The sequence below is a fragment of the Phytophthora sojae genome (assembly GCF_000149755.1).
Source record: "Phytophthora sojae unplaced genomic scaffold PHYSOscaffold_5, whole genome shotgun sequence".
NCBI classification, from domain to species: Eukaryota; Oomycota; class Peronosporomycetes; order Peronosporales; family Peronosporaceae; genus Phytophthora; species Phytophthora sojae.
Window position 1 is genome coordinate 6,521,638 of NW_009258119.1, and position 13,593 is coordinate 6,535,230.

At 56.7% G+C, this 13,593-nt stretch overlaps 3 protein-coding genes across 3 annotated transcripts; 1 reads left to right on the forward strand and 2 right to left on the reverse strand.

Annotated features, from left to right (window-relative positions):
* Positions 1 to 5,833: 5,833 nt before the first annotated feature.
* PHYSODRAFT_334523 (hypothetical protein) lies at positions 5,834 to 9,393 on the reverse strand (the record flags this gene model as incomplete). The annotated part of the gene is made up of 2 exons (XM_009531785.1): positions 5,834 to 6,737; positions 6,878 to 9,393. The coding sequence occupies 2 exons, from the start codon at positions 9,391 to 9,393 to the stop codon at positions 5,834 to 5,836; spliced, it is 3,420 nt and encodes a 1,139-aa protein (XP_009530080.1).
* Positions 9,394 to 9,501: 108 nt separating this feature from the next.
* On the reverse strand, positions 9,502 to 10,347 carry PHYSODRAFT_334524 (hypothetical protein; the record flags this gene model as incomplete). The annotated part of the gene is made up of 1 exon (XM_009531786.1): positions 9,502 to 10,347. The coding sequence occupies one exon, from the start codon at positions 10,345 to 10,347 to the stop codon at positions 9,502 to 9,504; it is 846 nt and encodes a 281-aa protein (XP_009530081.1).
* A 2,180-nt stretch (positions 10,348 to 12,527) lies between these two features.
* On the forward strand, positions 12,528 to 12,893 carry PHYSODRAFT_509802 (hypothetical protein; the record flags this gene model as incomplete). Its single annotated transcript, XM_009531787.1, has 1 exon — positions 12,528 to 12,893. A coding segment is annotated over one exon (366 nt), but the record flags the coding sequence as incomplete, so codon positions are not given.
* Positions 12,894 to 13,593: the final 700 nt, after the last annotated feature.

Consider the following 13,593-nt stretch of genomic DNA (forward strand, 5'->3'; position numbering starts at 1 on the left):
GCACCCTTAGCCACGAGCCACGGCTAGGATGCAATGTGTAATACGTGCTTTCGCACTAAACTTCTGTGGTCCCTCAGAAAGGAAGGGTACCAGGCCAATCGAAGCCTCTTACAGGGGCGCCGGGGCGAAGCCTCGGCTAGAAGTCAAATACACTGGGGGGGGGGGTCCTTGCCTCACACCCAGTCAAACGTACAACTGTACACAGAGGTCTCTAATACCGCCCAACACTCGGCCACCTACTCACTCTTGGCCTTACCAGGATGAACACTCGGTCAATGCACCTTATGCTCACCGGCAGACATACCCCGTGCAGCCGAGTGTATCCAGACCCTACGCTAAGCTTAGCGACTTACCGTAGACGGACTTGACCCTTGTGTGGCTTGGGGGAAAAATTCTGCTCTGTTTAATGGTTTAGAGGCTGTCAGGCCTCCCCTATAGCTAATCCCTAAGGTCTATACAAATATCAAGTGTGGACCGAGCTTTCGAGTTGATCCTACAACCGGACGAAACTTCGTCCTAAATCCGAACTCCTACTGGGCATAAAGTGTACCCACTATGAAACTTCGGAGCCTCGGCAGGCGGTTTATTTTGACCCGCCGAGATCCTCCTGTCACTCCGTAGTCTCTATCAATCTTCTGGGCACTAAAGCACGAGGAATGTGACCGACCAATCAGAGCCCACGGTCAGCCATCTCTCGCAAGCTCAAGGCAGTTAGACCTCGACCGGAACTCGCCCGGCCGCAGTCATTTCCCGATCTCACAGAGTGTCAAGCCCGCGTGATGCCCTCCGCATCGTGGCTGTTGCGGGAGATCGAGAATGAGCACGAGCTCAGCTATAATCTATTTCAAAACCATCGCAAGCTATCGGACCTTTAAGTTGCCTGTCTTTCTGGCAAGCAGTGCTATTATCGGATAAGTTGCACTTTATACAAATGTTTGTATCCTCTCTTATTAGATAATTCCTCGCGATTCCGAGCAATTCCGGAAATAAGCTGGGACACACTTAACCTACCCCTAATACTCTGTGATTGGGTATAATTCACTGTAGCCCTTGCGTACACGTTGCCGATTGGGCCATGCCCCTGTAGTCTCTGTATGAGGGGTGGGATGTCCGGCCAAAATACTCTTATCCTACAGTATGTAGAGCAAATTTTTAGATAATACTGGGATAGCAGTATTAACCGAAATACACAAGAAAACATATAAAGTACACACAACCAGATGGTATACAAAGATGAAATCATTTGATTGAATCTGATTGGCTGGTTTGCTCATGTTAAGCTTTGTTTGACTTCGTCTGCCGGCTTTTTGTGTCTGTCGGCTTTGTATGGCTGCTGGACAGATGAACACCACCCGCTCAAAGTTAACGCAGCTGGTACACGTAATTGGTAGAATGGTACATCGAAACTTAGCCGAAAGTGAACGATACTCAAGTTGAAGTGCACCCTGGATACCGGTATTCATCTCGTAGGCGCCGAGAATTCGCAGATATATTCACAGAGTGATCTGTGTACTTAAGTTGTGAAAGAGAAGTGTTCATTCTTCAAATAGGGCTAAACAACGCAAGCCTGCTGCTACACGTATGACTTTTGATCCCATTATCCTTTCAATGGGGTAAGTATCCATCTCCAGAGAGCGACTGGTGCGCTGCAGGTGTGGCGCGCCGAAGTCGCTTGCAATGCGGGTTAGACAAGTTTAGACGAGCTATCCCAGTCCACGCGAAGCCCTGCTGTAGTCATATGTACCGGTACAATGTTTGTCCGTACTACAAACATCAAGAGCAGGTGTGTTAGGCGAGACATGAATAGCTTTAACCCCCCCCCGCACTCGCGAGGTTTTTCGGTCCCTGGCTTTGATCAATATACACCATGTTAAAGCTGTATACTACATGTTAAAGTATGCGTATTTGATCTAACTATTGCCTTCCGTAAGTACGACACATTTCTATAACCTGCGGGAAACTGGTTGACACAGACAGACGCACATGTTGTCTAAGACACCCTCCGATGGGTAGCTAAATTTCAACAGGGTGTATATACTACAACTTGCAGTGTCCTTTTTATTGATCGTGAACAAAAATCAAACACAAGGGCGGGTCTATGCCGGAAGTATCCTATGATTGCATCCCAACATACCAGGCTATGCATGCCTTGAAAACAAAAAAAAACGCTTACCTAGCTAGCAATCAAGTGACACGTCTTACCAACCGCGGGCTAATGGCGTCTTAGCATTATTATAGCGCACGTCCTGCTCGGTTTTATTGGATTGGGCCACCTCACCAGGCTGCACTCTCTCTAAGGGGTGCATATTAGTACTTACATGCGCAATATAACCCTTACATAGCAAAATATAGTGTCTACGGTGTTCATTCTTTTCAGCTTACCTCTTCATATACATACCCTGGTATATCGGACGAGATTCATCTTGCATTTCGAGCCACTATGCACAATCATGTATCATATCCTGTCTGATCTGATCGGAGTACCCAGGGCATAGTAGGGGTAGCACTGTCTCATACGCATGATGGGGAGAGCGGTTCCTGTTAGCAATCTGTAAGCAATCAAATAATCAGTCTAATCCACCATTCTCTGCAATTACTACTCGTTCTTTGTGCATATTTTCACCTACATATGTGCATTTGACGCAGAAAAAGACGTGCTGTTCCTTTTCATAACATGTAGTCATATACAACGTATGAGTGCGGGGGGGGTTAAGCTTTGCTAAGCGCGGTTTTTGTCATGTAGCCTTGCAGCGGGAAGTCTTGGATTCCAAGTTGGAAGGTCTTTGTTTCGTCGGGATGGATGAGCCCACGCAATCAAGTTTACTCTCTTGTGAGTGATCTGCAAAAGCTTCCCGGAAGCGAATTCACAGCGTACCGTAGATACATTAAACTCCCAAATACTTGTCGCAATCTTCCTGCTCTGTGTGAGCGGAAGATGTGATTTGGTAGTACTTAGGCAGAGGAAGTCCTTGGTTCTTGGTACACGCAAACTGTATTTGTCGTATTACGGTACTTGTTGATCTGTGTAGGTGCCCGAGATTGCCTCCCGAGGCCACCTATGTGGTTGATCCACGTCTGCTTGGTCGGAGCAGAATTTGACTTTTATTCCTTGGTTTAGATTCCGGAATGAGCCCAGCGGCCATTCCTGCTGATAACGTTCTGCTAGCCGTACTATCTTAAACATGCATCCCTACTCGCAACAACTACACTGGTCACTAAGCTAATTCTCGCTCTGTTCTTTTGGTCAGTGACTGACTCTTGCTCGCGAGCTCCTGCAGAAGCTCGTGACATTCCGTCCCCGAAGAGAAGTCCTCCGCGTGTTCGTTCTTCGTGGTAGCGAGTGATCAGGTCGCCCACGAACTTCAAATTGGACAGAGGTTCCCACGTAGTCTTGCTTGTCCCGGTCCACTTGACCTCGTAGTAGTCCTTGCCTTTGATGCGCTTGTGCCCGACGATGTCGTCAACTAACTCTCCTTCGGTACCATCTGGCAGCTGCACTTTGAATGGTTTTTGCTCTCGCGATGTGCTGCGCACGTAGAGCTTGAGATAGCTGGTGTGAAACACGGGGTGGAATTTGACCCTTTTTGGCAGCTTCAACTCGTAGTAGTCATGCCCGAGCCGGCTGAGGATTGCGTATGGTCCAATCCAACGAGCCCCCAATTTCGCTTTCGTTGTCCCAGCATGCTAATTTGCGAGGTTATCGGTTGACAGCAGTACTTCCTCCCCGACCTCAAAAGATTGCACGGGTCTGTTGTCGTTGTAATAGTCGCTCATGCGTGCTGCAGCTATCTGCGCACGGTAGCTAGTTGGTTGATCCGCCTGTTGCTCGAGGAACGTCTTCCCCAGAGCACGGCGTTGTCGTTCCGCCCCTGTTGCACGAGGTGGCGCTAGCAGACTTGCCGGTGTCGACGGCAGATAACCCAAATCGGCTTCGAAGGGTGCCATACCAATCGACTGCTGGTATCTGGAGTTGTAGGCGAACTCTGCCAGGGAGAGGTAGCAATCCCAATCGGTCGACGCGCCATTAGAAAATGCGCGCAAAAAGCTCTCGATAGTTTGGTTGAGACGCTCAGTAACACCGTTCGCTTGGTGCCGAAAAGCGCTCGTCAATTTTTGTAGAGTCCCCAGCATGCTGCATAGAGTTGTCCACACAGTAGCAGTGAACTTTGGGTCTCTGTCCGACAGAATCTCCATTGGAATACCATGCTGCACGAAAATGCGGTCACGGTACAATTCAGCAACTTCACGCGCTGTAGCAGTACCTTTACATGCCACAAAATGCGCACGCTTCGTGAGCTGGTCAACGACCACGAGCACAGAGTCGAATTTGTCACGATTCGCTGGAAGTGACACAATAAAGTCCATAGCCACGTGGATCCAACGCCCTTGAGCGATAGGTTGGCTCTGCAACAATCCTGGCGGCTTCGTGTTCCTAGCTTTGGTTCGTTGGCACGTCTCGCAAGACTTCACATAGGCGCGAACACTCCTCACCATGTGCCGCCAATATTAGTGAGCCTCCACCAATCGGACTGTCCGATCGATTCCGGGATGTCCGTACACCTCAACATCGTGAAACTCGAACAGAATTGCGTTTATTAATTCGTCAATAGCAGGTACCACCAGCCGGGGTGCTTCATCGGTCGGCCCGCAGTACATCAACTACTTCCCATCAAGGGAATAGCGATCAACGAACTTGAGTTTCTCCGTCGTAGCCAGCGCATCTCCTTTCAACGCGCGTACAATCATCGCAGTGTGAGGCATCCATATATCGCTCAGTGACTTCCTCAACCAGCGAAATCATGCCCTTCTTAACCCGCGAGTGCACCTCAGAAGCCGCGATAATGGCATTAAGCGACTGTTGTTCCTGAAAATCCGCGCGCCTCGAGATGCTGTCGGCGACAGTATTCGATGGGCCGAGTATGTACTTAAACGTGACTGGATACTCGCTCAGTTCATCGTACCAGCGTGCGATTCGTCGAGATACTCTTTCGCGAAAACACATTTTCGAGCGACTTGTGGTCGGTCTCCACCACAAACGGCTTGTCGAGCAAGTAAATGCGCCACACGCGCAGCCCAAAGAACATTGCAAGCAGCTCTTTCTCCCTAATAGAGTAGTTTATCTCTGCACCCTTGTATTTACGACCTTGAAATGCTAGTGGGCGCTCCACGGTTTGGCCATCGTGCTCTTCCAACTGATAAACAACACATACAATCGCGAAATCACTGGCGTCCATTCGCATAAAGAACGGCTTGTTGAAGTCGCCGATAGCAAGCACCGGAGTAGACGAAATTCGTTGTTTGAGTTTATTGAAGTGTTGCACCTATTTGATTATAGTGGGATAGCAGTATTAACCGAAATACACAAGAAAACATATAAAGTACACACAACCAGATGGTATACAAAGATGAAGTCATTTGATTGAATCTGATTGGCTGGTTTGCTCATGTTAAGCTTTGTTTGACTTCGTCTGCCGGCTTTTTGTGTCTGTCGGCTTTGTATGGCTGCTGGACAGATGAACACCACCCGCTCAAAGTTAACGCAGCTGGTACACGTAATTGGTAGAATGGTACATCGAAACTTAGCCGAAAGTGAACGATACTCAAGTTGAAGTGCACCCTGGATACCGGTATTCATCTCGTAGGCGCCGAGAATTCGCAGATATATTCACAGAGTGATCTGTGTACTTAAGTTGTGAAAGAGAAGTGTTCATCTCCACTTTACACCGCCTCGCGAGGCATTGGGGCCAAGTTAACCGTGTTACAGATTAGGATATGTGCTACCGCGCTACAGGCCGGCCGAAGGCCGGGCTGCGCCCCCAATGTGCGTGGTAGCTCAATCCCTCTGCAACGCGGTCGACGTCTTGGCCCCGCTGACGATCTTGCTGGCAATCCCGGCGACCGACTCGCTGCACAGTCTTGTGTAGAGCTTGAAAGCGTCGGAAGCCCAGCGACCGTGGAATTGGATCGTGAGAGTGTCGACTCCGGCGCGGTACATGTTGGTGGCGCCGCCGGCTCTCAGTGAGTGCGTGCCGAATCGTGTCGGGTCTTCGCCCACGGCGCGGGCCGCGTCGCGGATGGCACTCGTTACGCGCGATGCGGTCACGCAGTCGGGCCGGCCGTGGCGGTTGATGAATACGGCTGCCGGGATGTCCGGTGGGAGGCCGCGACGGGCTTGAGTCAGGAGCAAGGCACCGAGGACTGGGCACAGGTGGCGGTGCCCGGAGCGCGTGAGCATGCGGACCGTTGGTGCGCCATTCTGGTTTGTCTTGGAGCCGCTGAGTTGGATCCGCACTGCGGACGCCGACTCGGGGTCTTCGGTTGTGGTGCCGTCGATGTCGACCACGGCTATTTCGCCGCCTTTGAGGGCGAACCAGCGGAAGCTCGAGGATGTGACAGCTATGATCTCGGACCGCCGGAGTAAGAAGAAGAAGGACAGGCACAGAACCCCCCATAGAGCTTGGTCCGCGGGGTTGAGGAGGTCGAGCGTTGAGAAGCATGCCTCCAGCATTGCGATGGACGCGGGGGACCTCTGGCCGCTGAAGGCGCAATCGACGATGAATTCTGAAATGTGCCGGAGCTGGGTGGTCAAGGGGAGATCGGGGCTCCAGACGACGCCCTGGCGGGCGCTCCATCGGGACCAGCGCTTGAACGCTCGCGCGTAGGCGTTGAAGGAAGAGTCGGCGATGGAGTGCTCGCGCAGATGTTGTGCCCGGCGGCTTCGAGGGCTGGGATCCCGGCTGGCTGGACCTGGTACCAGTCGCAGGTTAGTTCGTCAAACAGTCGCGCGTACGATTCGGCCAGCCAGTACCGGGAACCGGCGTCGGCGGCTGTGTTCTCCAACCCCGGGATATGTGAGGCTGACAGCCGGAGTCCGTACTAGTGCTCCCATAGACAGAGGAGCCGGATCAAGAGCTGCGCCCGTTGGTTCTTAGACGACATTTTCGCCTGCCACGCGATCGCGGATGTGTTGTCTGTCCGGAAGTGGATGTGCAGTGGACTTGCCTTGGGTTGGGATCGCTGCCACGCTGGGCCCCATGTCTGGACGGCGAAGGCGCATGCTAGGAGCTCGCGGTAGTTGATGTCGAAATGGTTGTTGGCCCCGCCGTTGAACGCTTGGACCAGGGTCTGCTCTTCGACGGAGAACTGGTAGGTGAGAGCCAGTTTAGACTTTGGAACGAGGGCGCAGATCCCGGCATCCGATGCGTCTGTGATAACCGTGATGTCTGGCTCTGGTAGCGAATTGAAATATTCCAGCGGAACTCCGTTCAGCGCTGGCGAGTTGAGAATGTACCGCCACCACGTGAGGTCATCGCGCATTGGACTCGTGATCTTGACACGAGCGCATCGGTGCAGGGCTCGCTCACCGAGGCGAAGCCGTTGGAGAAACGCCTGGGCGGGGTGCACGCAGGTTGCAACGTGTCGAAGGGAGCCGAGCAAGGAGCGAAATTCTTGGCGCGTGAGTGTGGCAGCTTGACAGGCGTGGCCGATCATCCGCTGGGCCTTCGCGATTTTCGTTGTGGGCATCGCGACAGTGGAGGCCTTGGTGTCAAAGACTAACCCGAGTACTTTTTGGCGGGTGCTCCAATCCGTGAATTTCTTGTCATTGACGGCGGCTGGGCCCATGACCGCCGTCATCGCGAAGCGTAGTGAACGTTCGACGGTTGCGCACCGTGACTCGATGTCGGACACCACGTTGACATGGTCGTCGACCCAGTGGTAGTTGTAGAAGCCCGTCGGCAGGTCGTCGGTGCTGGTGGATCCGTGGATGTAGGCGACAGCTCCACCCAAAACGCTGTAAGTGCCGGCAGACCCTGTCCAGCCGAAAGCTGCGGCCAAGTCGAGGATGATGGCGTTGTCTTCCGGAAGGTATCCTGCGAACATGTAGACACTTTCGCTGTGGGTGTGCGCGTTGCGGTATGCGGATGCGACGTCCCCAGCCATGACGAGTACATCGCGATCAGGATCTTCGAGTTGGCAGCGGGTGATCTCCCGGGCCACACTGGAGCAGTGCTCGAACGTTGGGTCGGGCACATCGACCGTGTCGGTGTGTGAATTGACCGAGGCGCCGTCAGGATGAGAGAGATCGTGAATTGTCCGGCCGGAGGTACGCGGGTCTTCATCGCCTTTGGCGACGACACCGAACGGGCTGGTAAAGATCTCTGGCCATATCTTGATGATGTCGGCGTCCACGACGAGGCAGCGCATGAGGTCCTGCTCCCGTCGGATGTTGGCCCGCAGGACGTTGATTCGAGCGGAGGCGGACGGATGGTTGCGCGGAAACCGCGACTGACGGAGAAGCGGTTTGGTAAGCCGGACGCGTACTCCTTCGGCGGCGATCTTCAGTAGTGCGTCCAGGTGCTTGTACCCTTTGCAGTGGTGGGCGAGGACGGCCAGAACCAAGGCCTTGTTGGGGCGGTAATCGGCCGCGGTTTGGCCGCGCACCAGCTCCACAAATTCGGGCAGCGATGGACGGACGCGGCGAATGTATTCTGACATCGCCGCCGGCAGCGGTTTGTTCAGGATTGGAGGGTTCGTCTCAGCTGCCTGCCGTGGCGGCAATTTCAACCCGACGGCCCGGAACGTGGATGCGAGCGAGGTATATCGGATCGAGTCCCATAGGCGGGCGCGCGCGGCGCCGTTGGCGTGTGCAGCTTGCAGTTCGGCCTCAGATGGAGCTTGGCGGAGTCTGAGGAGGGGATGGTGCGACGTCGGCGCGCTGCCGTTTCCGTCGATGCGCGTGTGCGGCTCCGTTAGTGGAGCAGCCCCACCGATCACGGCGGGCTGGGCGGCTCGGTTCGCCTCCGCAGGAGGGGGTTGGGTCATAATATCGCGCTCTGTTGATGAGTGCGGCTGGTTCCGGGCCTGGTGGCCGTGCTCGTCTCGGCCTACGGAACAATCGACAACGGCAAGCTGCGGGACGTGTGTCCTGCGGGTCGCATTGGCGAGCGTACGTGGATGTGGTGTCGGCCGATTGGCCCCTTCGATGGCATACTGCGGGTCGATGGCCCGGCAGCTCTCATCGGCACTGGCCAAGGAAGGCTGTGACGCAGAACACCCCTCGGAGGCATCCAGCGGGCTCGATGCCCGGTTGGTCTCACCGGCACGGGCGTGGGATTGTTGTTGCGCTGTCGCGTCGCCTTTGGTGGCAAGCTTCCGGAGAGCGACCTGGCGGTTCGCAGTGGCGAGTGTATGGGGCGCGTTAGCTGTCGGCGTGGCCCTTCCGAGCGCGTCCGGCGCGTTGCTGGCATCGCTTAGGGGCTGAATGGGCAGCCGAATGCGTCGCTTTCCTGGCGGCGCGCGCTCAGCTGGTGCCTGGAGCGTGGCTTGAACAGGGCTATTTGTTGGCGCGCCGGTCGCGTTGACGAGGCTGGAACCTGGAGCGAGGACATGCATACTTGCCGCAGGAATGGATTCACTACTCAGTAAGTTGAAGCCGGATGTATTGGTATTGTTACTGAGCTGACTCCGGGGCGCCGGTGAACCGGCGGCGCCTCGGCACCTTCATGACCGGCGCGCGCGAGGGATCCTGCGGCCGCCGAACCGCTGCGTGATGAAGGCAGTGAGAGCATCAGGTAACGCGGACGGCCACACGTGGGTGCGGCCCGGGGCGGTGCATGTGGAGCGTGATCCGCCGGCGCACATGCCGCCGCCGAAGAACTTCAAGCAGGGCTCGATCTCGTCGGCGTCGCGGGGGATCAATCGGCGAATATGCTCGGGGATGCCAGCCGGTCGCTCCGACATGGCGCGCGGGCGAGCAGGAGCCGGGGCCGACGGCGGTCGAGCGTTGCGGGCGTGCATGGGGGCAGCGTGTCGAGCGGGAGCTTGAGCCAGTTCGGCCAGCGCCAAGGACCAGGCGACTGAGCTGAACCCGATTTGTGCGGCGGTCGTGGAAAATTCCCGCCACCAGTACGGCGAGTCGGACGCCAGCGGGGCGAAGGCGTCGCCCAGGAACCGGTCGACTTCGTCCAGTGTGCGCTCGACACGGTCCGCGGAGTGTGCAGGGTCCGCATCCATGTTGGCTGTCACAAACTCGCGGACCCGGTACATGACGCGGGCCATGGGCTCGTGCCAGTGTGCGTTCGCGAACGACGTCAGACCTTGCACGGCGCTGAGGAGATCAAAGTACGACGTGCAGCTGGGGACGGCGCGCGGGGAAATGTTGCTACTGAAGTCCATGTTGAAGTTGGCGTCGGTTGACCCGGCGCGCAGGCGCGCGGTCCGGTCGACACGCTTGCAGTGCATGATCGATAGTCCGTGCCGGCAGAACCTAGCGCTGTACGCCTCTATGGCGATGGCCGGGGCACTGTTGAATGTGAACTCTTGGCGCACGCGCAGTACGTAGCTCATGGGGGTTCATGGGCTCCCTCCGGCGATGTGAGGTACGGGATCAACCGATGTGCAGCCGGGTCGTGTGTATGAAATCCCCGCAGACCCGCTGGGGTGGCGGCTGGAAGTGAGCGGCTCAAAGGTTGCGCGTCGCCGGCGGCGGGAGCGCCCCTCTCACGTTCGGCAGTGTCCACGACAAGGAGTCCGCGGCGTACTCGGGCGGGGCCATGGTCGGCGCTGCCCGCGCGGGTGCGGCTGCGTGGACGCCGGTCGCATGGTGGTGCTGGCCTCGCAGGAAAACCAGCAGCTCGGAAAGCACCTCAGCCAAGGCGGGGTTTGATGGTGGAGGCTCGTGCGTTAACTGGGCTATCTGAGGCTCGAAGTTGGCCTGGTGTGCTGTCCCTGATGGCGGAGGGCTTGCCGCTGGTGCCGCCGCTGGGGCTGCCTGTGGCCCCTTATGGAACCGGCCGAGGAAAGTGGGCAAGTCGAAGGGCTCCCGTGCGAGGGCCGGGTCCCGCACGGACCGCGACCTGCCGCTGGCAGTGGGCGCCGCCGGTAGTGGGAGGCGGTCTGGAGTTCTTGCGTCGTCCGTCGAGGGTGGCGCCGCTGACGGAGCAGGGAGCAGCGACGCGGACATGGATCGCGGGATCACTGGGTGGCCGGGGTCCGCGTCGGAGTCGCTGTCCGAGTCCACCGAGAGGATCACTGGAGCTGCCGCCGCCAGGTGCTCGGTCGCGGGCTGCGCAGGTGGCGTCATGGACACGGGTGTCGCACTTGCAAGCGCTGTGTGGGCGGCTGCCGCCGGCGGCGCCGACACATACACCGCGGCCGTTGCCGCGGGCTTCTTCTTCGCCAGCCGCTTGGGGGTCGATGCTGTCTTCGCCTTCACCTTCCTCATCGACTTCTTCGGGGCCGCCGGGGCGCTGCTTGATGGCGCCGCTGGCACCGCTGCCGACGGCCCATCCGACATTGCTGGCGCTCGGGGTGAGGGCCGTGTCGAACGTGGCGTCGCTGGAGCGCCCGCGGGAGGAGCTGTGGCCGTGCCCGCCGAATTGCCGGGCGAAGCAGGAGTCGACGGGTCCGATGAGGTGGCTGGTTGCGGCGCCGTCGCCGGGTCTGCTGCAGCCTGTCCTGCCGAGGATGCCGCCGCCAAGGAAGCCGGGGCTGCCGTTGTCGCCGCTGGGCCTGCCGCCGTTGCTGCCGCTGGGTCCGTGGAGCTCGCCACCGTCGTCGTCGCCGCTGCCGTGACCGGTGTCGGGATGGCCGCCGCTGCCGGAGGGGGGCTCCCTTCTTGCCGTAGGATCAGCCGCTTCTTCTGACGGCGGATGTCAAGGGCGTCCGCATGGGGGCGTCGCTTGGTGGCGATCCTGGTGCTGGCCCGCGGTGGGGAGAGCTGGCGCCGCCGTCGATGCGTCGTCGGTGGCGTGGGGCCGTGAGCGAAGCCGGGGCGGTAGTACCGACAGCGGGTGCCGGGCTGGACGAGAGCGGTGGTGGCGCATTGGATGGCGTGTCGGGCGCGGACGGGGGCGGGGGCGAGGAAGAGGACGACATCGCGGGGGTTGGACTCCTGGGCTGCTTGCGCTTCTGCTCGCTCGGGCGGAGGACGCGGAATGGGGGCCTGCTGGCCGCGCCCCTGTGCTGCCGGGGGGGTTCGTCGCCCTGTGCCAGCGCCTTGCTGCGGACGCCTTGCGCCAGCGCCTTGTCCGCGCGGCTCCAAACGTGGAAAGCTCCGTTTCACTCGAAACGCCGATTCTTCAAACAGGGCTAAACAACGCAAGCCTGCTGCTACACGTATGACCTTTGATCCCACTATCCTTTCAATGGGGTAAGTATCCATGTCCAGAGAGCAACTGGTGCGCCGCAGGTGCGGCGCGCCGAAGTCGCTTGCAATGCGGGTTAGACAAGTTTACACGAGCTATCCCAGCCCACGCGAAGCCCTGCTGTAGTCATATGTACCGGTACAATGTTTGTCCGTACTACAAACATCAAGAGCAGGTGTGTTAGGCGAGACATGAATAGCTTTAAGCTTTGCTAAGCGCGGTTTTTGTCATGTTGCCTTGCAGCGGAAAGTCTTGGATTCCAAGTTGGAAGGTCATTGTTTCGTCGGGATGGATGAGCCCACGCAATCAAATTTACTCTCTTGTGAGTGATCTGCAAAAGCTTCCTTTGGCTTCCTCGGGTACCGAGAGTACTGTGCAGCACGGCAAGCTCCCCCGATCCCGGACTCACTGAAGAGGAGAGTGGCCCTCACGGCGGGGTCTTGCACGGCCAAGCATGAAGACACATTGAAACATCTTTGGAGGGTTTCAGCTACCGTTCGCAGCACAACGCAATGGATGCAGCGCAACAGGCTCATCTTTGAAGGAGAACCAACATCGGTAGAGCAAAGTTGCGTCGAGTTCCGGGTGACGGGAGTTCGTCAGTTGAAGGCAATAGCAAGGAGGGACAAGATGAGTCCACAAACGGTTGAACAAGGCATGTTGATGGAGGACTGTATCGACAGTTTTCTATTAATCCTTGAACAACCAGGACAAGTACGGGTTAGCAGCATGCAGAATCGCCATTAGTGATGATGATGAAATCTTCTTTAGGATTTTAATGGCTATCATAGTAGTCCAAATATAATCTCTTCTACTACTACATCTGCAAAAGCTTCCCGGAAGCGGATTCACAGCGTACCGTAGATACATTGAACTCCCAAATACTGGCTGTGTAGCGCTTTCGCAGTCCCTCTCCTTTGACAGCAATTTTCGGCATCGGGGAGAACTACACACGCGCATTTATCTCCACTACACATTGTTATCATGCCGTTTTGAAGCAGGGTACGGAACCCACGGAGGAGTAGCTTTTAGCGAGTGACAGCGTGGATTTAGCGAAGCCACGCCGTGTACAGTTCGTACGTTTAATGTGTTAGTGTTGAGATTACTATGGACGGGGGCGAGCGAATGCGAGCGCGAGGCTCACTAACTGCATTCACCGGCCGCCGGTTAGGCGGGGGCGTGTCTGCGCGAGCGAGCGAACGCGAGCGCTGCAACCCGATATTTTTTTCCAGACACCGCGCCTGGCCGAGACGAGGATTTAGCGTAAGACACAAATGGGTGGGGCAGCGCAGCAGCGCTCCCCGAGCGAAGCGAGAGAGGGGCGGCCCCCCCCGAAGTGTTTCGCTAAATTGTCTGGTTCTGGATTATTCTGTAAAAAAACAAGGTTAAATAAAAAATGACTGGTTCTGCCAAATCGCGATACTTACATTTATTTCGAATATGTTTT